The 25,971-nt window shown below is 37.4% G+C and overlaps 1 protein-coding gene across 1 annotated transcript in view; it reads right to left on the bottom strand.

Moving 5' to 3' along the window:
- Positions 1-25,971, bottom strand: part of pparab (peroxisome proliferator-activated receptor alpha b) — a 74,867-nt gene that overhangs the window by 3,068 nt on the left and 45,828 nt on the right. The window contains exons 4-6 of the mRNA XM_079810406.1: positions 12,925-13,063; positions 6,450-6,649; positions 1,833-2,042 (exon numbers count right to left, since the gene is read on the bottom strand). Of these exons, the coding sequence (XP_079666532.1) occupies positions 1,833-2,042; positions 6,450-6,649; positions 12,925-13,063 (549 nt within the window). The remainder of the gene's footprint in view (positions 1-1,832; positions 2,043-6,449; positions 6,650-12,924; positions 13,064-25,971) is intronic.

Genomic DNA, 25,971 nt, shown 5'->3' with positions numbered 1-25,971 from the left:
ATTCAATTACCGTGCTTATACAATGTTCATATATAAAAAGACCGTGTTCATGAAGCTTAAAGGATTAGTTCACTTTTAAATAAACTTTTGCCGATCATTTACTCACCCCCGTGTCATCCAAGATGTCCATGTCTTTCTTTCTGCAGTCGAAAAGAAATTAAGGTTTTGATGAAAACATTCCAGGATTTTTCTCCATATAATGGACTTCAATGGGCTCCAAACGGTTCAAGGTCCAAATGACAGTTTCAGTGCAGCTTCAAAGGGCTTTAAACGACACCAGACGATAAATAAGGGTCTTATCTAGTGAAACCATCAGTTTCTGTGAGAAACCCAGCAGTATTTATGCTATTATTTTACCTTTTATCAGACGAACGTGATCGTCTCTGAGCTCCGCCATAACTTCTGCTAAGTGAGGTCAAAATACGAGCGTGGTTATAGATGTATACGTAAATGCCTCATTAGCGCCTGCACAGGTCAGTAGAATGAGGCATCTATGATCGATATATCTATGACCACGCTCGTATTTGACCTCACTTAGCAGAAGTTATGGCGGAGCTCAGAGATGATCATGTTCGTCTGTTAAGAGGTAAAATAATAGCATAAATACTGCTGGGTTTCTCTCAGAAACTGATGGTTTGGCTAGATAAGACCCTTATTTATCGTCTGGTGTCGTTTAAAGCCCTTTGAAGCTGCACTGAAACTGTCATTTGGACCTTGAACCGTTTGGAGCCCATTGAAGTCCATTATATGGAGAAAAACCCTGGACTGTTTTCATCCAAAACCTTAATTTCTTTTCGACTGCAGAAAGAAAGACATGGACATCTTGGATGACATGGGGGTGAGTAAAATATCAGCAAAAGTTTATTTAAAAGTGAACTAATCCTTTAAAGAGATGGTTCACCCAAAAATGAAAATTGTGTCATCATTTACTCATCCTCAAGTTGCTCCAAACCAAGCCTGTAGTGCTCCAGTCAGAAATTGAAGCTATCGCGTCTCGATCGCCCCCCGGTGGCCGGTCCCAGTATAGCTCCTAAACCCCGCCTCTCCATGTATTAGAATGGGCGCGAGACACACTAAACAATTTAATTACACTTCAAATAATTGTTTCCTAAAGATGGTTTCTGTCATTTTAGGCAGTTTTTATTACAATAATTTCATTTCAAGTGTTCGTTTTTTAAATAAGTTTAGTTTTAGTGAGTTATTTGATGCTATAAAAACGAGGGGTGTGACGTCATGATTGACAGCTGAGATTGACGGCTTCTCTGAATGAACTTGTCACTGAGGCACTAACGGACTTTTTTCTGGATTTTTGGGAGGAGATTGGAGCTTTAGCTTTAATTTCTACACTTCCATAACTGTTTATTTCACACCAACATAATGAATTGTTCTGCATCTGCGAGAGTGTGGGCGGGCTTTTGATAATCGCGCCTCTACTTCCTGTTCTCTACTGCGCAGACTCGGTCCCAAGATGTCAGCGCCGTGAGCGGGCCTATGAAAGCTTCAACTTTGGTCAGCGGAAGTCAATGAAGTCGCGTCGTCCATATTTTTTTACGGTCTATGCTCCAAACCTGTATGAGTTTCTTTGTTCTGCTGAACACAAAAGAAGATATTTAGAAGAATGTAGAGAGAGCAACTATTGACTACCATAGTATTTTTTTCCCTACTATGGTAGTCAATGGTTGCTCTCTCTGCTTGGTTACAGACATTCTTCAAAATATCTTCTTTTGTGTTCAGCAGAACAAAGAAACTCATACAGGTTTGGAATGATGACAAAATTTTCATTTTTGGGTGAACCATCCCTTTAAAGAGTTCACGGGATGGGCTGCACTAACCTGGTCATTTAAGTCCAGGTCTGAGAAGCCTGGCACGGACTTGGCGAACTCCGTCAGCTCAGTCACTGTCTCAACCGAAGTGCACTGGCAGCAATGAAATATCCGAACCTCTGCGTCCTTGTTCATCAGCCCTCCAGAAGAGCCCATCATCTTGGCCACAAAAGTCTGTTCGGCCAACTGCAGCGTCTCCATGTCGTGGATCACGAAAGGCTACAAACCAATGAGAATGAAGCATAAAGATCAAATTAAGTATCAACTGTATAGTTCTTGTGTCAATTACAGCTTATTTCTATAGCGCTTTACAATTTTTTGCCAAAACAGCCCTGACCCATCGAGGCATGGACTCCACTGTCTAAGACCCCTGGAGGTGTGCTGTGGTATCTGGCACCAAGATGTTAGCAGCAGATCCTTTAAGTCCTGTAAGTTGTGAGGTGGAGCCTCCATGGATTGGACTTGTTTGTTCAGCACATCCCACAGATGCTCGATTGTATTGAGATCTGGGGAATTTGGAGGCCAAGTCAACGCCTCAAACTCGTTGTTGTGCTCCTCAAACCATTCCTGAAGCATTTGTGCTTTGTGTCAGGAGCATTATCTGCTGAAAGAGCCACAGCCAGCAGGGAATACCGTCTCCATGAAAGGCTGGACATGGTCTCAGCAATGCTTAGGTAGGTGGTGCGTGTCAAAGTAACATCCACATGGATGGAGGACCCAAGGTTTCCCAGCAGAACATTGCCCAAAGCATCACTGCCTCCGCCCGCTTGCCTTCTTCCCAGAGTGCACCTGGTGCCATGTGTTCCCCAGGTAAGCCACGCTATATATGTCTATATTCTGAACCAGCATTAACTTCTTGAGCAGTTTGAACTCCAGTAGCTCGTCTGTTTGATCGGCCCACACGGGCATCAATGAGCCTCGGCCGCCCATGACCCTGTGGCCGGTTCTCCACTGGTCCTCCATGACCCTGTGGCCGGTTCTCCACTGGTCCTTCATGACCCTGTGGCCGGTTCTCCACTGGTCCTCCATGACCCTGTGGCCGGTTCTCCACTGGTCCTTCATGACCCTATGGCCGGTTCTCCACTGGTCCTTCATGACCCTATGGCCGGTTCTCCACTGGTCCTTCATGACCCTGTGGCCGGTTCTCCACTGGTCCTTCATGACCCTATGGCCGGTTCTCCACTGGTCCTCCATGACCCTGTGGCCGGTTCTCCACTGGTCCTTCATGACCCTGTGGCCGGTTCTCCACTGGTCCTCCATGACCCTGTGGCCGGTTCTCCACTGGTCCTCCATGACCCTGTGGCCGGTTCTCCACTGGTCCTTCATGACCCTGTGGCCGGTTCTCCACTGGTCCTTCATGACCCTGTGGCCGGTTCTCCACTGGTCCTTCATGACCCTGTGGCCAGTTCTCCACTGTTCCTTCCTTGGAGCACTTTTGATAGAGACTGACCACTGCAGACCGGGAACATCCCACAAGAGCTGCAGTTTTGGAGATGCTCTGACCCGTCACAATCTGGCCCTTGTCAAACTCGCTCAAATCCTTACGCTTGCCCATTTTTCCTGCTTCTAACACATCAACTCTGAGGACAAAATGTTTACTTGCTGCCTAATATATCCCACCCACTAACAGGAGAAGAAGAGATCATCAATGTTATTCACTTCACCGATCATAATGTTATGCCTGATCGGTGTACACACACACATATATTTAAAAACTTTTAAGATTAATCACGATTAATTGCATCTAATATAAAAGTATGAAAATATATAATATATGTGTGTGTATGTGTGTATATTTACATACATACACTCACCTAAAGGATTATTAGGAACACCTGTTCAATTTCTCATTAATGCAATTATCTAATCAACCAATCACATGGCAGTTGCTTCAGTGCATTTAGGGGTGTGGTCCTGGTCAAGACAATCTCCTGAACTCCACACTGAATGTCAGAATGGGAAAGAAAGGTGATTTAAGCAATTTTGAGCGTGGCATGGTTGTTGGTGCCAGACGGGCCGGTCTGAGTATTTCACAATCTGCTCAGTTACTGGGATTTTCACACACAACCATTTCTAGGGTTAATGAAGAATGGTGTGAAAAGGGAAAAACATCCAGTATGCGGCAGTCCTGTGGGCCAAAATGCCTTGTTGATGCTAGAGGTCAGAGGAGAATGGGCCGACTGATTCAAGCTGATAGAAGAGACACTTTGACTGAAATAACCACTCGTTACAACCGAGGTCTGCAGCAAAGCATTTGTGAAGCCACAACACACACAACCTTGAGGCGGATGGGCTACAATAGCAGAAGACCCCACCGGGTACCACTCATCTCCACTACAAATAGGAGAAAGAGGCTACAATTTGCACAAGCTCACCAAAATTGGACAGTTGAAGACTGGAAAAATGTTGCCTGGTCTGATGAGTCTCGATTTCTGTTGAGACATTCAGATGGTAGAGTCAGAATTTGGCGTAAACAGAATGAGAACATGGATCCATCATGCCTTGTTCCCACTGTGCAGGCTGGTGGTGGTGGTGTAATGGTGTGGGGGATGTTTTCTTGGCACACTTTAGGCCCCTTAGTGCCAGTTGGGCATGGTTTAAATGCCACGGCCTACCTGAGCATTGTTTCTGACCATGTCCATCCCTTTATGACCACCATGTCCCCATCCTCTGATGGCTACTTCCAGCAGGATAATGCTCCATGTCACAAAGCTCCAATCATTTCAAATTGGTTTCTTGACCAGGACAATGAGTTCACTGAACTAAAATGGCCCCCACAGTCACCAGATCTCAACCCAATAGAGCATCTTTGGGATGTGGTGGAACGGGAGCTTCGTGCCCTGGATGTGCATCCCACAAATCTCCATCAACTGCAGATGCTCTCCTATCAATATGGGCCAACATTTCTAAAGAAGGCTTTCAGCACCTTGTTGAATCAATGCCACGTAGAATTAAGGCAGTTCTGAAGGCGAAAGGGGGTCAAACACAGTATTAGTATGTGTTCCTAATAATCCTTTAGGAGAGTGTATAATAATAATAATAACAACATATTATAATATGTGTATATGTAACAGACCCAGCTTCCCGTTTCAATACTTTTCTAAACTTGTCAAGCCAATGAATTGTGTCCAAACAGGACTAAACTCCGCCGCCTCCATAAGAGAGGTCAACATGACACTCTGAGAGGCTGGTTTGCAGGGCTGTGAGAGAACAAGCGTACTGTGAGAGATGAAAGACTCATCTTAATTCAGCTGCTCTCACTCCCAACAGCTGGCCCGTGTCCTGCGGAGCTCAGGGCGAGGGGCAGAACCAACAATCAGGCTAGTGTTACAGATGCATGAGGGGAAACCAATCCTTATACTGACATGTGGCCACACCCAGTCAACTATAAACAGCCTCTTCAATAAGAGATCAGTTTTATTAATGGGCTTTGTGCTTTATAAGAAGGTGTAAAGAGACAGGAAACTGCCCTGGCCTTGTGTAAGAACATGCACTGGCCACTGCGCAAGAGCTCAAACCTGAGAAATTAAAAGGTAACACTTTAGAATAATGGTCATTAGTTAACATTAGTTAATGTATTAACTAACATGAACTAACCATGAGCAGTACATTTGTTACTGTATTTGTTCATCTTTGTTAACGTTAGTTAAAGGGTTAGTTCACCCAAAAATGAAAATTCTGTCATTAATTACTGGCTCTGAAAGGATGCTCAGGTGTGAAAGGTGTTCCGGATGGTTGTTAGGTAGTACCTAGGGTGTTCTGGTGGTTAGGGTGTTGCCAAGGTGTTCTTAATGGTTGCTAGGGTGGTCTGAGTGGCTACTAGGATATTGCTAGGGCGTTGCTAAAGTGTTCCCGATGGTTGCTAGGTAGTGTTCTGTGTTGTTAGGGTGTTGCCAAGGTGTTCTTAATGGTTGCTAGGGTGGTCTGAGTGGCTACTAGGATATTGCTAGGGCGTTGCTAAAGTGTTCCCGATGGTTGCTAGGTAGTGTTCTGTGTTGTTAGGGTGTTGCCAAGGTGTTCTTAATGGTTGCTAGGGTGGTCTGAGTGGCTACTAGGATATTGCTAGGGCGTTGCTAAAGTGTTCCCGATGGTTGCTAGGTAGTGTTCTGTGTTGTTAGGGTGTTGCCAAGGTGTTCTTAATGGTTGCTAGGGTGGTCTGAGTGGCTACTAGGATATTGCTAGGGCGTTGCTAAAGTGTTCCCGATGGTTGCTAGGTAGTGTTCTGTGTTGTTAGGGTGTTGCCAAGGTGTTCTTAATGGTTGCTAGGGTGGTCTGAGTGGCTACTAGGATATTGCTAGGGCGTTGCTAAAGTGTTCCCGATGGTTGCTAGGTAGTGTTCTGTGTTGTTAGGGTGTTGCCAAGGTGTTCTTAATGGTTGCTAGGGTGGTCTGAGTGGCTACTAGGATATTGCTAGGGCGTTGCTAAAGTGTTCCCGATGGTTGCTAGGTAGTGTTCTGTGTTGTTAGGGTGTTGCTAAGGTCATCCCCCAACCCCCGCCTCCCACTGAACATGATTTCAGCCGAACGATCTCCCCTCAGTGCCTTTTTTCGTTTGTGCCACTGCCCTTGATTTGTCAGTGCACATCCCCGTTGCTAGGATTACTTACACATGGCAGAATTCTCTTACCGGCGTGCTCGTCTTGCCCGTCAGGATGGTCCTTGCTTTGCATTTGTTCATGCTGAAGTTCTTCATGTAGGCCTCGTAGATCTGCTTGGCCAGGGTTTTCTGATCGGCCAGCTGCGGGTCCTCGACCTCTCGCTCTCCGGTTAGGATCTCCGCCTTCAACCTCAGCTTCTCCGACTGTGGCATTCGCCCAAAGCGGATGGCTGTTCGAGGGATTGAAAGATAACTTATAGATGCCTCCCAAACCAGCGTCCCATGTAAGAATTGATGCTCTCTCTGCACTATATTTTGGAACAAAGCCGATATCTGACACGCTTCACAACTGTTTCTTGTGAAGTTTCTGCAGTAATATGTGGATATAATCTGAAGAGAAGAGTTCATGACGGCCTTCCAAGAGTGCAAATCACATAAATTCGCCTGACTGCTGTGTGACTTACTTGGCACAACGTCCAGTGAGCTTTTGTTCAATATCCCTATTGTTCTTTAATGCATGTGCGGATAACATAAAACACGGACTGAAGTTGTGTCTGTAAACCTTCAATCTGCGGATTCTCTTGCAAAACAACCAAATTAATAATAATAAAAACCTTTTATTATTATTTTAAAAGCCTTTAGATATAGATATGTCCCACCCCAACATCATGTACTTTGAAAGATTAAAATGTAATAAAATTAAAATAAATACTAAAATAGAAAATGTTTTAATTATATATATATATATATATATATATATATATATATATATATATATATATATATATATATATATATATATATATATATATATATATATATATATATATATATATATATATATATATATATATCATGTTTTAGTACTTTGAAAAAGTAAGACTCAATAAAATTAAAATGAAATTTAAAGCTACACTGTGTAACTTTTTTAGTCTATTCTTAGCTAAAAACACTTAGTTCTTTCAAAAATATATGTGCTCATTAATGTATATTTACTTCTTTCAAGTAATAAAGTATTCTCGTAAGTTTATAATATGCCATTGAAAATACATAAGGTAATGGGATCTAACGGTGGTCGCCATGTTGCCCCTCCATCTTGAAAGTACATTCGCCAAAGAGGGACATACCCGTAAATTCAAGCTTCGCCTTTCGCGTTTTAACCGGTTTTAACACTGTGCGCGTCAACTTGTTCAGACTTGTCTGGTGCATGCGCAGAGAGTTTTCATCTCAGCAGCTCCAGTAACAGAGTTATACGGAGTTTTCCTGGCTTGTTTATTCCTCAAAAGTCTGTTTTTCCTTGTGTGGTATTTCTGTGCGTTAATAACTCCGTAAGTAATAATAGTTATTGTCATTGTGGATGTGTTTCAGAGTGTGTCATCATGTAATTCAGTTGATGTTACCTCAGAAGTATTTTTGTGTCAACATACAATAGCGTAATGCTCACCTATTTGAATAGTCATTCAGTTATTAACAATGTTTATTCGTTTATAGAAAATATTTGCTTGTAATGTATGTTGATGGAAATATGTATCAGGTCTGATCGGCATATTAACACTTGTTATATAGAGCGCACTGCAGTGCTAAACCTGCGCACACACTTTTGTAATCCGACACCGCTTGTTAGCAGCGGCAGCTCCGCTCCTTTTAATGCAGCTGCATTTAGCACTTATTTTGGTACAATAAGCTCTGGTTTACGGTTACATTATACAAATGTAACTTATAAGTATAGTTATACAGTTCTTAACTGTGTATATTCTGTCATGTCATTATCATGTATATTTACCATCCTAATTTGTTCTCTCACAGAAACCACATTTATGTACATATCCATGCAAACCTGTTTATGCCTTGCAATTGGATGACTGAATAAACATTACTATCATCAAAGTTCACTCTGGATTAGCTGCAGTTCTTTCTAGCCGAATAATTAGGCCAGTTGAGTTCCAACCATCCCACTGCGCACAGAATATCCCACAGGCACCGTGTCGAATGTGGACGAGGTCGAACTGGAAGCCATATTAATCTTGGACTAAATCGGCCACCGTAGGAGTTAAAACGAAATCGGAATTGAACAGAACAGAAACTAAAATTCACTGGATGGTCATATACCTTTTCACCACTAGATGGGGGAAAATATCACACAGTGTAGCTTTAAGTAATAAAATAACATAAAATAATAAAAATCATAAAATAATAACAATAATAATATATATATATTTTTACTATAATTATTATTATTATTATTATTATTATTATTATTATTATTATGTGTCTATAGGTAACAGACATAACTTCATTTTTTAAATAAAAAAAATTAAATAAAATTAAAATTAGTAATAAAATAATATTTAAAATAATAAAAATTATTAAAATAAAATAAAAAATGTATTATTAATTACTATTATTATTATTATTATTATTGTTGTGAAATATGATAATATATAATAAAAATACAACACTAAAATTTAAATGAAAAATAAGTAATAAAATAACATTAATAAGAATAATAATAATCATTTTATTCTTATTATTTTATAATTTGTATTTAAAACATGTAGTTATGTCTGTTACATATATACACATAATAATAATAATAATAATAATAATAATAATAATAATATGTTCTTATTATTTGATCATTTATATTATTTTAAATATAATTTCATTACATCCATTTAAATTTTATTTCATATTTGAGTCATATTTTTTCAAAGTATTAAAATATGAAGTTAGGTCTGTTACATATAGACACACAATAATGATAATGATAGTAATTAGTAATACATTCTTGATATAATTTTATAATTTTTATTGTTTTAAATGTTATTTTATTACTTATTTTTATTTAAATTGTATTTTTTCCAATTTAAAACATGAAGTTGGGTCTGTTTATAGACACATAATAATAATAATAATAATAATAATAATAATAATAATATTATTATTATTATTATTATTATTATTATTAATGTGTCTATATGTAACAGACCCAACTAAATAACAAAACAAAATAACTAAAAAATGTAAAAACTATAAAATAATAACAATAATGTATTATTATAATTATGCGTATATGTATATGTAACAGACCCAGCTTCCTATTTCAATACCTTCTGAACTTGTCAAGCCAATTAATTGTGTCACTATGTAATTGTGTTTCACAAGGACAATCCAATATCATCTTCTTTTCACAACCTGCTAAAGTTCAGATGATGGCATTTGCTCCAAACGGCTGTAAACCTTCACTCTGCGGATCTCTTGCAAAACAACTACATGCGCCGCTGATCACGGATGATTAATATTTGCTGAAATCCAAGGCCACTGTGTACAAATTGTGTCAGATCACGATGTCTGGTGCCTTAGAAACTCGCCCAGAGGAATTGAGTAACACAAGTTTCAATCTGGCCCGAGTTCAAATGGAGTTTGATGGTGTCATTGGACAGGCTAGTGGTTGGCATCAGAAGTGTTTCAGAAACTCTGTGTTTTGGATTGATGGTTTCTAACTGTCTCTACTGTCAGTAGTATATGCTGCACTCAAATGTGGACATCTTTAGTTCCTGAAATGCAATCCTAACACGGACGCCACAATCCCCAACAGCTAATAAGCTTACAGTCCCGGCCTGTAAACCTCCAGTGCTTGAAACAGACACGTTTGAATTCACTAACAATTTATTTATGTGATACAATTATTCATATTATCACAGAAGTAGTGGGATAAAAGTTTATAGTTTTGGATGTCAACACTGATGTCTACGGTAGTGATCAAAATAGAGCAAATCACAAATTACAACTCATATAAATACTGCAAATAAATTAAATGTGCATGTGCGAGGGTTAGCGTACACTGGTTAAAAAAATCTGGCTGTACGCGTACTCTTCTGATGACGAAATTTGCGTAGCGCGCACTGCTCTAACCCTTGCGCACACGTAGAGTGAAGTATAATTTGGGCTTAACTTGACGCTTCAAAATAACAATTTTATCAATTACATAGTTACGCCAGTAGGTGGCGACGAGTGACTGTTAAAAAAAATTATTATTCATTCAAAAGATACGGTCAAAAACATTGATTCATCCAGTAATGAAACAAGTGAACTCTTTATGAGTGAGTCATTGAATCATTCACTCAAGAGATTCATTCAAAAACACTGATTCATCCAGTAATGAAACAAGTGAAGTCTTTATGAGTGAGTCATTGAATCATTCATTCAAGAGATTTGTTCAAAAACGCTGATTCATCCAGTAATGAAACAAGTGAAGTCTTTATGAGTGAGTCATTGAATCATTCATTCAAAAGATACGGTCAAAAACACTGATTCAACCAGTAATGAAACAAGTGAAGTCTATATGAGTGAGTCATTGAATCATTCATTCAAAAGATACGGTCAAAAACGCTGATTCATCCAGTAATGAAACAAGTGAAGTCTTTATGAGTGAATCATTGAATCATTCATTCAAGAGATTCGTTCAAAAACACTGATTCATCCAGTAATGAAACTAGTGAAGTCTTTATGAGTGAGTCATTGAATCATTCATTCAAGAGATTCATTCAAAAACACTGATTCATTCAGTAATGAAACAAGTGAAGTCTATATGAATGAGTCAGTGAATCATTCATTCAAGAGATACATTCAAAAACATTTATTCATCCAGTAATGAAACAAGTGAAGTCTTTATGAGTGAGTCATTGAATCATTCATTCAAGAGATTCATTCAAAAACACTGATTCATCCATTAATGAAACAAGTGAAGTCTTTATGAGTGAGTCATTGAATCATTCACTCAAGAGATTCATTAAAAAACACTGATTCATCCAGTAATGAAACAAGTGAAGTCTTTATGAGTGAGTCATTGAATCATTCATTCAAGAGATTTGTTCAAAAACACTGATTCATCCAGTAATGAAACAAGTGAAGTCTTTATGAGTGAGTCATTGAATCATTCATTCAAGAGATTTGTTCAAAAACGCTGATTCATCCAGTAATGAAACAAGTGAAGTCTTTATGAGTGAGTCATTGAATCATTCATTCAAAAGATACGGTCAAAAACACTGATTCAACCAGTGATGAAACAAGTGAAGTCTATATGAGTGAGTCATTGAATCATTCATTCAAAAGATACGGTCAAAAACACTGATTCAACCAGTACTGAAACAAGTGAAGTCTATATGAGTGAGTCATTGAATCATTCATTCAAAAGATACGGTCAAAAACGCTGATTCATCCAGTAATGAAACAAGTGAAGTCTTTATGAGTGAGTCATTGAATCATTCACTCAAGAGATTCATTCAAAAACACTGATTCATCCAGTAATGAAACAAGTGAAGTCTTTATGAGCGAGTCATTGTATCATTCACTCAACCATTTAAAAAACAAGAATTCATTCAGATTAATTAAACTTTAATTAAGACTGCAGCAATTAACATTTTGCCAGAACCTCTAGTAAATGACATGTTATTGTATGTTTTTTGTTTCAATCTCTGTTTGAAATCACGCAGCTCTATTATCAATGTTGAAAACTGCTTCATATTTTTGTGCCAACCATGATACATTTTTATCAGGATTAATAGAGAGTTCAAAAGAACAGCATTTATTTGAAAGGGAAATCTTTTGTAACATTATAAATGATCAATTTAATGCGTCCTTCCTGAATAAAAGTTGAATAAATGATCAGTAGTGAATATTTCGGTCTGTTCAGCGGCATCAAATTTCTTCCCGAGTCATATGAACTACTGTACTTTTATGGTAATGTTTAGTCATTTTTGAAGCACAATCGCTGCAGTCCCACATGAGGGAGAATAAATGCTGACAGAACTTGAATTTTTCGGTGAACTCTCACTTTAACAAAGCCTTATATGCTGATCAGGTCTAATACTCCAGTGTCTGGAGATAACAGGATGAAGGGAGTGGTGAGGAGCGCTGGTTTTAACTTTCACTGGGATGAGCAGATGCCAAGTCTAAAGCAAGCGTCCAATGGCACATATGTTTATATCAGCTTACGACGTGAAAGATAAACCGCTTTAATAATGAAAAGAATGGAACAACCAATATCTGTTTCTTTAGTAACACAAGTCTCTCTTCAAACACAGTTTATAGTTAGTATTTCTGTCAAAATAACCACAAATAAAGAAGCATTAATTTTAGCTTTGCTGTGAGGAATGGGGTTAGGGTGATCACGCCTCGCTGTGTGTTCACGGTTCAGATTACGGACTTCGACCATAGCACGATTTCAGCACATGCCTTCGCTGGTCATAAAGTCCACGCAAGATGAGCGGTTCAGCATAATTAAAGATGACCTTTGACTCCAGACTGAAAACAATGCACTGATATCTCAAGGACAAAGATGACCGAACGCTCACAGGCTAGCTCATTTAGTCAAAGATTAACCAGAACGCTAGTGCAAGTTAACCTTGAGGAAGGAAAAGTTTCATTTAAATGTGTCGGCCAGTATTGTATGGTTTCCATGAGACACAATTACATTAAAATTAGGGCTTGAGATGCAACTTACCGTTGTGGGACATGCCCACAGACAGGCACTTCTGAAAGCGACAGTATTGGCACTTGTTTCGGTTCCTCTTTTGGATCTTACAGCGGCGTTCACACTTATCGTACTCCAGTTTGAGGCGAATGGTCCGACGGAAGAAACCCTACAAAGTTGGAGAAACAGAAAAAAAACGACATATTTTTACACAGATCAACGCATGTTTTAAATATCTGTCCTGTCCTGTACTGTACTCGTTCTATTTTAAATCTCACTATTAAACGGGCCAGAAAATTATGTACACAATCTAAACCAGGCGCTTCTGCAAATAGCCTGGCAGTACATTTGAAGGTTGTGTTTGTCCTCGTTTGTCCTTGGATCCGTCGGGGTTTCCTACACTGCCTTCCAGGCATGGTGACAGAGATTCAAAATAGGAATGAGGTTGATCATCTTTCCCATGAGGAACACATCCTTAACATTAGGGCTGAACGGTGTGATCCTAATCTTATATCATGGTAAGGGATTGGGAATACATCAAAATACAGTTTTTCTTGCTGGAAAAGTATTGAATTTGTATATATATATATATATCAGAGTTTCCGCTAGAAAAAAATGGGAGGTTTCGTTTTCCGGACATTTTGATGATATGCCGGTCAAATATCGCCTCTTAATTATTCAATTTGTGAAAAACTGAAAGCAGTTTATGTAACTTAAAAAAAATGACATAATCAGGCTGTATATGCAACATGTTTATTAGCCTAACTTTCAAATAGACGCAAAAAAAAACATGAACGTCCGATTGGCGTCAATCAACCAATTTTTTTTACTTTGGTTGCACATTTCATAGTTTAACAAACCAACCCCCTTCCTCACATAAAATATCCGAATATAGCATTGTTGTTACACAAGCAAATTTAATTATAAACTCAGTATGTCTCATTTAGTTGGTAACATTTAAATTGGCCACCGTGTGAAATGACTCCTTGTCAAATGAACTTGAACAAACAAATGACATTCTCAAATTATTCGACCCTCTTGTGAATCCGTTGCGTCGTCCTGCCTTTTCGCAGCGCGAACAGAAAATGTTTTCGTTACCATCAACTACCTGACATCTTAGCCATGGGAACTTGTCATTCCGATTGATACGCCCAACACTTCGGCTTTTTCTCCAGTGGTGGCGGAGCTGTCTGGCTCTGGACATCTGAGGCTTCAGGCGTTCCTGATTCAGTATCCTCCTTCGTGTCTGGCCTTTGAAAAAAACTTTTAAGGCTAGTCTGCCTGGGCCTGGCCATATTTAAAACGTCTCTCTATAGTTCGTGGTTTAGGTCTATATTATAGCCGTTAGGCGTGCGCTTTATTTGAAATGCAACATGCGATGTTGTTTAAAAACTTTCAAACGGTCGATTCAGATTGTGTTAGGGGGGCGGGGCCGGGATTATTAGGCAGTTTTAATCTGACAATTTGACCGAAAAGATTTAATTTTGTCGGACATTAAATTTTTTTCCCGGCCAATGTCCGGTAATTACCGGACAACGGAAACCCTGATATATATATATATATATATATATAATAATCATGTGGCAATGCCTAGTTTTGGATAATCCAGTGAATTAAATATTTTATAAATGAAAAGTACTAGATTTTTATTGCTTTAATATAAAATTAAATCTCAAAATATAGTAAAGATATCTGCACAAATACACTACAGCAGTAGGCACTATTTATATTGTCGTACCACATAATCCTAATTAACATTCATATTCGAACTGTCACAATCCGAGTACTCTATACTCGATCGCAATTTACTCGGAAGTGACAAATTCCATGGATGAGGATCCACGAACCGCATTATTAGAGCGTTTTATACGGCTGCCCGATATATTTAAACTAATGCTATCAAATCGATAAATCACATCCAATATAAAAATGTGTGTGTATAATAATATATGTGTACTGTGTATAATTATTATATATTTATAAAAACACACACTTGCATGTATACATTTAAGATTTTATTTATTTATTTATATATAAAATATTTATAATTATATATAATATCAATTATATAAATATATACATGCAAATATTTCTTAAATATATGCATGTATGTGTGTATTCAAATATACATAATAATTATACACAGTTTTACTTTGGATGCGATTAATCGTGATTAATTTATTTCTTGCTTTTGATACTTTATTTGAACCAAATATTATTGGTTTTCTTGGTGTTATGTTTTGTTGTTATTTTATGTGTGTATGAATTTTAGAGTTATTTACTATTTATGGACAGCATTTTGGTCCATTCTAATGGTTTTAAAAGTAATTTATAAATAAAAGTTGAGTTGGTTGTCATTTTATATGTGTTTTAAGTCATTTTAACCCTCATCCGTCCCTCGCACTTTGTAACAAATCCTTCCCTCACGGGTCAAAATGACCCAAAGCCATAAAATTATACTTTTTTGTTGTTGTCCAGAAAGCTTATATTTCATTTTGATAATATTTGTTCTATTTTTAATGCAATTTTTTTAGGAGTTTTTTTTGTTATTTTTTATTTTATTTACCTTTAAATGACAAACCACTGTTGTTCTGCATTGTAAATGTGTTCAAATCTAACCTCTTCATTTCTGTGTGCATTGTGACTGATAGATATTTATTTGAAAAGATGTTAAATAAAAAACATTTCCCTTGTTATATGACCTCTCGTTCATTTTAATGGGAATTCCTGTGTGTGTGTGTGTGTGTGTGTGTGTGTGTGTGTGTGTGTGTGTGTGTGTGTGTGTGTGTGTGTGTGAGTATGTATGTGAGTGTGTTCTGCATTGGGAATGTTCTATAGTCTCATGCCTTCATTTGTGTGTGTGTGTGTTAGTTTAGGGTTGTGCCAGATATTTTGTTTTTGTTTTGACAAATAAAAATAAATTCCTCACATTCCATTCATTCCTATGGGGGTCAAATTGACCCAAGAGGGAAGGATTTGTAACTTTAACCTCATAAACTGCTCGAATCCAGTACATTTTGTGTGTGTGTGTGTGTGTATTCCAAGTTCAAGTGTGACAAAATTCCTTAAGTCTTGGACCACTCCGATGAACACTCCCTTTAAAAAAATAAAAATAAGTAATTCATTTTGGATCAAAATTACCTGAGGGAAGGATAAGAGTAGCAATTGTTTTCTTAGGTTTATTTTTATTACCACACAAAAAAATCCTATTACTCGATTAATCGTAAAAAATAATCGACCGATTACTCAATTACCAAAATAATCATTGGTGACAGCCCTATTTCAGAATAAAACGCAACAATCTCAGTCTCTGTTTGTTTGGGTTTTCAATAATGTGCATTTGGGAACGCATATAAAGTCTGACACGCTTTGTGTTTCATAGTGCAAGTTTTGCACCGTTATCATTTACATGCGAGCAGTTCGGTTCACAAACTCCATCTCTGCATATGCTGAGTTTGAGTTGCTTATAACGTTCAATTGTGCAACACAACATGCATAATTTCTCCAGCTTTGTAACATAAATCACTTATAAACCCACGCCAACACAAGAGAATACATCAATATGTTTCTAAATATGCAAATTGTTGCTTAAAAATGACATGAGTACCCGATTAATCGCCAAAATAATCGACCGATTACTAGAATAATCGTTAGAGACGGCCCTTTTTCAATGTATTTGATGATTAACCTCTGCTGCCATGGCCAACATCCCCATATAACCTTTTGAAACCTTGATAATCGAAGCGCTATTCTCCTCAGTATCCCTGGAAATAACAAACAGGCCAGATCCGAAGGTCGTAAACGTATCCAAATCATGAAATCAAACAGCTTGCACAATCTGGCAAAACAGTGAAGACGACCAGCGGTTTGCCAGCGGAGCAGAGACTCAAAGTGCAGGCTGGCAAGAAGGGACGGGGCTGTGCAAACTAATGGATGTTGCTTCACACATATTGAGCCATTTTGTCCCTAGAAACACTGGGTTTCGAAAGGGAGATTAGATGGGGAGATACAGAGGGAGATGTAGAGGAAGAGGAGGAGAGGTTAGGTCGAGGACAAGAACGCGGGAGGTGTTGGTCCCGCTGGACCGCATGTTCAAATCACGGGCATCAAACATGAAATGCACAGTTATGGCTCTTAAATCTGATTCAACGAGCTACGTTTGCTGTAAAGCACATCAAATAAATTCTATATTAATATTAGGGGTGGAAATTAGGGCTGAACGATATGGACAAAATTTCATATCTCGATTTTCATGCCAGATATCTCGATACAATACGATATGACTACGTGTTCGGTGAAAACCAGAATCTGAATTAAAATGTGTTTGATTTAAGCCTACATTTCAAAAATTTGTGTCAGAAAATGTATTGTTTTTAAGCCTTTGGCACGTACGATCACACAGGTGTAATCAGTCTAGGCTGGTCCCTGAGCGGATGATCAAGAGCATCACATGATCAAATGTTGAATTTAGCCGGAGACATGCGCGCTCAGAGCTGTCATATATCACAACTTTTCAGTGTTTTCAACCACATACAATGCATTCAACAGTACATTTAGAGTTTGTAAAATACACACTGATGTCTATGGAAGAGGTAATAATAATCCTTTCCATTATAATTCGACACGTTTTATTCATATCAGATACACATTGTGTAAGTAACTTCAATGTTTACTCTACTCTATTCCCAGTTCACCAGCCACTTACTTTTAAGTATTTGGGGAGAAGTGGATGAATTCACGTTTTGTTAACATAGAGGTTGTAAATCAAACAGATCTGATTCTCTGAACTGCGTCTGCGGCACAAACTAACACGGCGGCGGCCATCGCGCATACAGCTCAACTAACGCCATCGCTATAAAGCTGTTTAAACAACAATATACTTCCACTGCATGTATTTGACAATCGGAATATCAGATATTTCATGCCATAGCTAACACATTTGTGAATATTCTGAATAAAAAAGGACAAAATGACATAAAAGCAGATCATCATTCATTCAGCGCTGTTGCTGCTGCGGTGTCACGTGACAAGCAATGACGCGTCACCATGGAGGTTTTCCAGAGTCACTAGCCACTCAGCATTTTCACTGGCCACAATTTTGACATCGATACCATGAGGAAAAACTTCCATTTAGATATTTTTAATTATTTAGCTGCTGTCACTTTAAGAGCTGACGCACGGATCCATTACACTGTTACACATGCGCGTTCTTTCTCAACGGTTTACGTTCACTTAAAACAGAACTGACTGTATTTATGTGAATACTCACCAATACTCACATTATTTAGTGTGTGTTTGACTGTTTAAGTGCAATAAGCAGCGAAAAAGAGCTCAATTTAGTGCTGAGAGGCGGCTTTATGTGTTGTCGTGTGGACAGTGAAACCGGAGATTTTGGCTTGTTGCGTCAGAGGCGGAACCGGCAATAACCTTTTTTTCCAGGCTTCTGATTGGCCAACATGGCTTTACGGTTAGGGTTATAATGCCACCTGTTGGTTTGACATGATCTTGACAGCGCTTCATAGGGTGTTTTGGGTTTTCATGTGGACGCAATTTTTTAAACGGAGGGAAAGACTCAGTTTATAAAAATACCTGTGTACGTGTGGAGCAGTGTTAATTTCGTTGACGAATAATTTGTCATAATTTTCGTCAACAACCTTTTTTCACTGACGAAAACGAGACGATAACTAAATAAAAACTAGTGAAGGATGACAAAAACTATAACAAAGATTTTCTGTCATTTTCGTCAACAAATAAAAACGAGACGAAAATGTTAGGGAGGGACGATTAGGGAAGAGATCCAGTCAGAACTCATGTCCTGTGTAACAGATGCGCACATTTGATGTGAACTGATCTAACTGCTGGAAAACACGGCTCACACATCCCCAATCCAGCGCTCCAGAGCAGCTCACAATCAATCAATAACACACATTTATGCCAGACAATTGTTTATGAACTAATGCTGATGAATAATGACAATGTTTACTTTACGATGTTTATATAGTAATGTGTTTTAGACGGTTGTAACAATGCATATTTTATCTCCTCATCTGAACTTGAATGAGCTCCTGCAACTGCAATAGTAAGGCGAGATTTCAAAATAAGAGTCCCGGTGTATTTCCAGCTGGTTTATAATTAAAAGTCACGCATTATATATTCGTTTTTGCTTACACAATAAACTGTATTTAATTGACTTCCCATTTAATTCATAGTCAGGAGGAAAGATCAGTATTTGACACATATTAAATAAAGTATCAGGGTTATAATAGTTCACTAAAACCATTAAAAAAAATCTTCGTTACTTGAAATTAAATAAATGTTAACTGAAATTAAAAAAAATAAATAAACAAACTTATTTGAAGCTTTAGCTTAACATGATATTCTAACTAAAACAGAAATTAGGGCTGTCAAAAGATTAATCGCGATTAATCGCATCCAAAATAAAAGTTTGTGTTTACATTATATATGTGTGTGTACTCTGTTAAATATTATTTATATATAAATACACACACAAGCATGTATATATTTAAGAAAAAAATATTTTTATATATAAAACATTTATATTTATATATATTATAGATTATATAAATGTATATACAGTATATACATGCAAATATTTCTTAAATATAAACGTGTGTGTATTTATATATAAATAATAATTAACAGAGTACACACACATATATTATGTAAACACAAACTTTTATTTTGGATGCGATTAATCTTTTGACAGCCCTAATTTGTTTTAGTTAGTATATCATGTTAAGCTAAAGCTTCAAATAAGTTTGTTTATTTTTATTTTTTATTTCAGTTAACATTTATTTAATTTCAAGTAACGAAGATTTTTTTAAATGGTTTTAGTTAACTATTTTGGATGCGATTAATCGCGATTAATCTTTTGGCAGCCCTAACAGAAATACAAAGTTATAAAAACTATATAGATGTTTTTAAAAACAAACAAAAAAGTGAATTGAATTCTTTCGTGTATTTTTAATGTCAAAAACAAAATCATGTCAAAATGTCAGTTCAACTGACCGTCGGTTATGTAATGCTTAAATGCTTAATGTATTACAATTTAACTAAACTCATTAGATTTTAGGAGACTAAATCTACTGTAGATTTAGTGGACTAAAATCATATGATATTTAGTCAACTAAAATCGTATGTTATTTAGTCGACTAAAACTAGACTAAAACTAAAAACAATTCAGGTGACTAAAATATGACTAAAACTAAATCAAAATATGCTGTCAAAATTAACCCTGGTGTGGACTAGGCCTTAGAAATGATTATAATTAAGTATAAGCCTGAATAAATGATAAACACTGCATCGTCACGTCACACAGGCTTTATTTAACCCCTACTATAGCATGTTGACCTCTGCACCTGTGACTTGGCTCAAGCAGTCACATAACTTACACCAGCACTGGGCGAGGACGCACCTGTTGCCCGTGTTTTAACATCAGGGTCAAGGCCAGAGCTTGACAGGCCTACTGTAAGTGAGGTGACAAATGAATAAATAGCTTCCAACGTTTCTTTGCGATCGGAGAACGTTTGGGAGGCGAGGAAAGTTATGCATCAAAACATACAAAATATACAGAAGCATAAATATGAGCATTATGGAAATATCATGAGAGATGCAGTGCAGTCATTGGTTATCGGTTTGATCAATATTCATAAATGATGACTCCGTGTCAATTGATTTTTAATGATGTAAAAGGTTTTGTACCAACTCAACTGACTGGCTTTTCTTTTTTTCATTGTCTCTTCAGACCTTCGAACCGCACATGATTTATGAGCTCCTACAACTTTTGACCTCCTTTCCACAAATTGATCATAGATCAAGTGCAACCATAATCAAAGTACTCAATATTAAAAGTGCAAATAGAGACCATTTTTTTCTTCAAGCATGATACAGAGCTAAGAGATGGTTACATCTATAGCTTTCATCTTGAGAGATATTATCATGCCTGTGAGCTGCTTTCAAACAGCGGTAACGTATTGAAATCGCGTTTGAATGCGCGCTCGCGTTTACTTTCACTTTCAATTCTGTCGTATGTAGTCTGGAATGGGTGGTGCTGAATGCGCATTTTAAAAGATAAGACATTTTCAAATTCATTTCACCAAAGCAAAACTGAAGAAACTCTCTCTAACGGAAGATGATAGGTGCAATAGATGTTCGCTTTCCCCAGCAGACCATACTCATACATTTTTCACCTGCCCTAAACTGTATTCATTCTGGTCTTCCTTTTTTCTACATTGTCAAAGGCTCTTAATGTTTCTGTGAAACCCTGCCCAATACTTGCAATTTTTGGAGTACCCTCTGTTGATGGCTTGTATAGCAAGAGACATGCTGATATTATTGCTTTTGCTTCATTGGTCGCCAGAAGACGAATACTGTCACATTGGAAATCATCATGCCCCCCCTCAAACTGCTCTTGGTTAAAATACTTAATGTCCTTTTTACACCTGGAAAAAATCAAACACTCAATCAGAGACTCTGTTAACGCATTTTATGAAATGTGGAACCCTGTTCTTTCCTTTGTTGAGCTGTACCTTTAATGGAGATTTAATTCCCCCCATCCCTTTTTTTTTTTTTTTTTTTTTCTTGGTTTTTGCTGGATAATTTGGGATGTTTAGGGTCGGGTTGTTGTTCTAGCTATTTGTGCAATTTTTACTTATTCATTTCTGGGGTTGAAAAAAAAAAAAAAAAAGCAGGATGTGATGTTTCCCATATTTGTCATGCACTTACTGTCATTTATCAATCTGCTCAATAAAAAATTAAAAATAAATAAAAAGAGAAGACATTTGTCTGACACTTCTGTTGCGCAACAAATCCTCCGCCATGGCCCTGGCGGCCTTTCGATTAGATTAGAACTACAGATAAAAAGTGATAAAAAACTACAAACATGGCGGATGTCCGGCTGTGAGGTGAAGACCACATGTCCCAAGATTCTGCGCTCAAATGTGGCGTCATCAAACTTCGCCTTTGTTTTGAACAGGCGACCTCAAGTGGACGGAAAAGTTACATAGTGTAGCTTTAAAGGGCTTGAGTGATCAATTATCAGTATTTAACCTGACGAAAAAGATATTTATTCAGTGTTATCCACATTATATTTCACCTGCAGCCGCATTGAACTTTTGTAATGACACGTTTGGCCATTAACTTTTAAATGCATTAGTATATTTGCTTTCCTGTGGCTCAAACAGTAGAGCATGGCGCTAGCAACGCCAAGGTCATGGGTTCGATTCCCAGGGAAAGCAAGAATTGACAAAATGTAAAATGTGTACCTTGAATGCAATGTAAGTCACTTTGGATAAAAGCGTCTGCCAAATGCATAAATGTAAATGTATATTTAAACTGCAAACACATGAGGAGAGTCTCTGCATTAAAGACCCATGAATGGCAGATCAACGTGGCACGAGATCTCGTCACACACTTATTAATAATAATAGTGGTCGACCGATATGGATTTTTTGATGGCTGATGCCGATATCTTAAAGAGCAGGGTGGCCGATATAAAGCCGATATATTTATAATTAACATTTACGTATATTATAAATATATATAAGCAGAAAAAAACTAACCAGCCAATATATAAAACTAAAAAAAAGTCAAATATCGTCCGATATATCGGCCTTGGTCAACCACTAATTATTAATGTATTATAGTAATTTACCCATTAGATGTTAAGTTTTGATTGATGTAGTTTAATGATTATTGAAAATAAAGAAAGGACTAAACACAAAAGCATAAATTCTGCATATTAGTTGTCAGGTAAATATTGTGATAATATATGAAAACATCCTACTTTGAAACATATATATATATGTTTGTCAAAAGATTAATCGCATCCAAAATAAAAGTTTGTGTTTACATAATATATGTGTGTGTACTCTGTTAATTATTATTTTTATATAAATACACACACAAGCATGTATATATTTAAGAATTTTTTTATATTTTTTATATATAAAACATTTATATTTATATATATTATAGATTATATAAATGTATATACAGTATATACATGCAAATATTTCTTAAATATATACATGAATGTATATACACACACATATATTATGTAAACACAAACTTTTATTTTGGATGCGATTAATCACGATTAATCTTTTGACAGCCCTAATATATATATATATTTATGTGTGTGTGTGTTTCAAACCTAAAACAATATTAAAACACCTAACAACAAACAACTGGCTCCAATAGCAGTAATGAAATAAAAATAACCGCAGATTCAAATTTATAACACTTCAAAATGCATTAATTTCCAGTAAAATAGAAGGGTCTTTCTGGCCTTCATACAGCTCTTAGACATTAAAACACACGTGAACACACTCTTTTTTGTTGTTCTTCTGACAGCAATATGACTAATGTGTCCAGTCAACAGATGTTCCTTTAGACTCTGAGGGCAAAACATCCTCACTGACCTCCGTGAGGCCGGTTTTCTGCTCCCAGCCAATAAGAAGAGAGAGTCCTGGGGCTCGAACAGGCCATCAGTGCATGCCAGGGAAGTTTAGTATAATGCCTCTATACATCATAGATATACGCATATTTCAGGGTGAAATTGTCTTCAAAGAAACTTCTACTGTAGCAATTTTGCGTTTAAAAGATGTCTAATAGCCATCCATCCCTGACGTCTAGGCTAAAACAAGGCAAAATCTAATCATCCCTCCATCACAAAAAATGTGCATCTATCCATCATAAAAGTGCATCTATCCATCATAAAAGTGCATCCATCCATAATAAAAGTGCATCCCTCCATCATAAAAGTGCATCTATTCATCATAAAAGTGCATCCATCCATCATAAAAGTGCATCATCCATCATAAAAGTGCATCTATCCATCATAAAAGTGCATCCCTCCATCATAAAAGTGCATCTATTCATCATAAAAGTGCATCCATCCATCATAAAAGTGCATCTATCCATCATAAAAGTGCATCCATCCATAATAAAAGTGCATCCCTCCATCATAAAAGTGCATCTATTCATCATAAAAGTGCATCTATCCATCATAAAAGTGCATCCATCCATAATAAAAGTGCATCCCTCCATCATAAAAGTGCATCCATCCATAATAAAAGTGCATCCCTCCATCATAAAAGTGCATCTATCCATCATAAAAGTGCATCCCTCCATCATAAAAGTGCATCTATCATCATAAAAGTGCATCCATCCATCATAAAAGTGCATCTATCCATCATAAAAGTGCATCTATCATCATAAAAGTGCATCTATTCATCATAAAAATGCATCTATCCATCATAAAAGTGCATCCATCCATCATAAAAGTGCATCTATCATCATAAAAGTGCATCTATCATCATAAAAGTGCATCCATCCATCATAAAAGTGCATCTATCCATCATAAAAGTGCATCTATCATCATAAAAGTGCATCTATTCATCATAAAAGTGCATCCATCCATCATAAAAGTGCATCTATCCATCATAAAAGTGCATCCATCCATCATAAAAGCGCATCCCTCCATCAAAAAAGTGCATCCCTCCATCATAAAAGTGCATCCATCCATCATAAAAGTGCATCCCTCCATCATAAAAGCGCATCCCTCCATCATAAAAGAGCATCCCTCCATCATAAAAGTGCATCCATCCATCATAAAAGCGCATCCCTCCATCATAAAAGCGCATCCCTCCATCATAAAAGTGCATCCATCCATCATAAAAGTGCATCCCTCCATCATTAGTGCATCCATCCATCATAAAAGTGCATCCATCCATCATTAGTGCATCCATCCATCATAAAAGTGCATCTATCCATTATAAAAGTGCATCCATCCATCATAAAAGTGCATCCATCCATCATAAAAGTGCATCCATCCATCATAAAAGTGCATCCATCCATCATAAAAGTGCATCTATCCATCATAAAAGTGCATCCATCCATTATAAAAGCGCATCCATCCATCATAAAAGTGCATCTATCCATCATAAAAGTGCATCCATCCATCATAAAAGTGCATCCATCCATCATAAAAGTGCATCCATCTATCCATCATAAAAGTGCATCCCTCCATCATAAAAGTGCACCCATCCATCCCCATCATAAAAGTGCATCCATCCATCCATCATAAAAGTGCATCCCTCCATCATAAAAGTGCATCCCTCCATCATAAAAGCGCATCCATCCATCATAAAAGTGCATCCCTCCATCATAAAAGTGCATCCATCCATCCATCATAAAAGTGCATCCCTCCATCATAAAAGTGCATCCCTCCATCATAAAAGTGCATCCCTCCATCATAAAAGTGCATCCATCCATCCATCATAAAAGTGCATCCATCCATCATAAAAGTGCATCCATCCATCATAAAAGTGCATCCCTCCATCATAAAAGTGCATCCATCCATCATAAAAGTGCACCCATCCATCCATCATAAAAGTGCATCCATCCATCATAAAAGTGCATCCATCCATCATAAAAGTGCATCCCTCCATCATAAAAGTGCATCCCTCCATCATAAAAGTGCATCCCTCCATCATAAAAGTGCATCCCTCCATCATAAAAGTGCATCCCTCCATCATAAAAGTGCATCCATCCATCCATCATAAAAGTGCATCCATCCATCATAAAAGTGCATCCATCCATCATAAAAGTGCATCCCTCCATCATAAAAGTGCATCCATCCATCCATCATAAAAGTGCATCCATCCATCCATCATAAAAGTGCATCCCTCCATCATAAAAGTGCATCCATCCATCATAAAAGTGCATCCCTCCATCATAAAAGCGCATCTATCATCATAAAACTGCATCCATTCATCCATCATAAAAGTGCATCCCTCCATCATAAAAGTGCATCCATCCATCATAAAAGTGCATCCATCCATCCATCCATCATAAAAGTGCATCCATCCATCCATCATAAAAGTGCATCTATCCATCATAAAAGTGCATCCCTCCATCATAAAAGTGCATCCATCCATCATAAAAGTGCATCCATCCATCATAAAAGTGCACCCATCCAACATAAAAGTGCATCCCTCCATCATAAAAGTGCACCCATCCAACATAAAAGTGCATCCATCCATCATAAAAGTG

This window comes from Gobio gobio (assembly GCF_949357685.1).
Source record: "Gobio gobio genome assembly, chromosome: 25".
NCBI classification, from domain to species: Eukaryota; Metazoa; Chordata; class Actinopteri; order Cypriniformes; family Gobionidae; genus Gobio; species Gobio gobio.
Note: the sequence above shows the minus strand (reverse complement) of the source record. Positions and strands in the feature narration are given on the sequence as shown.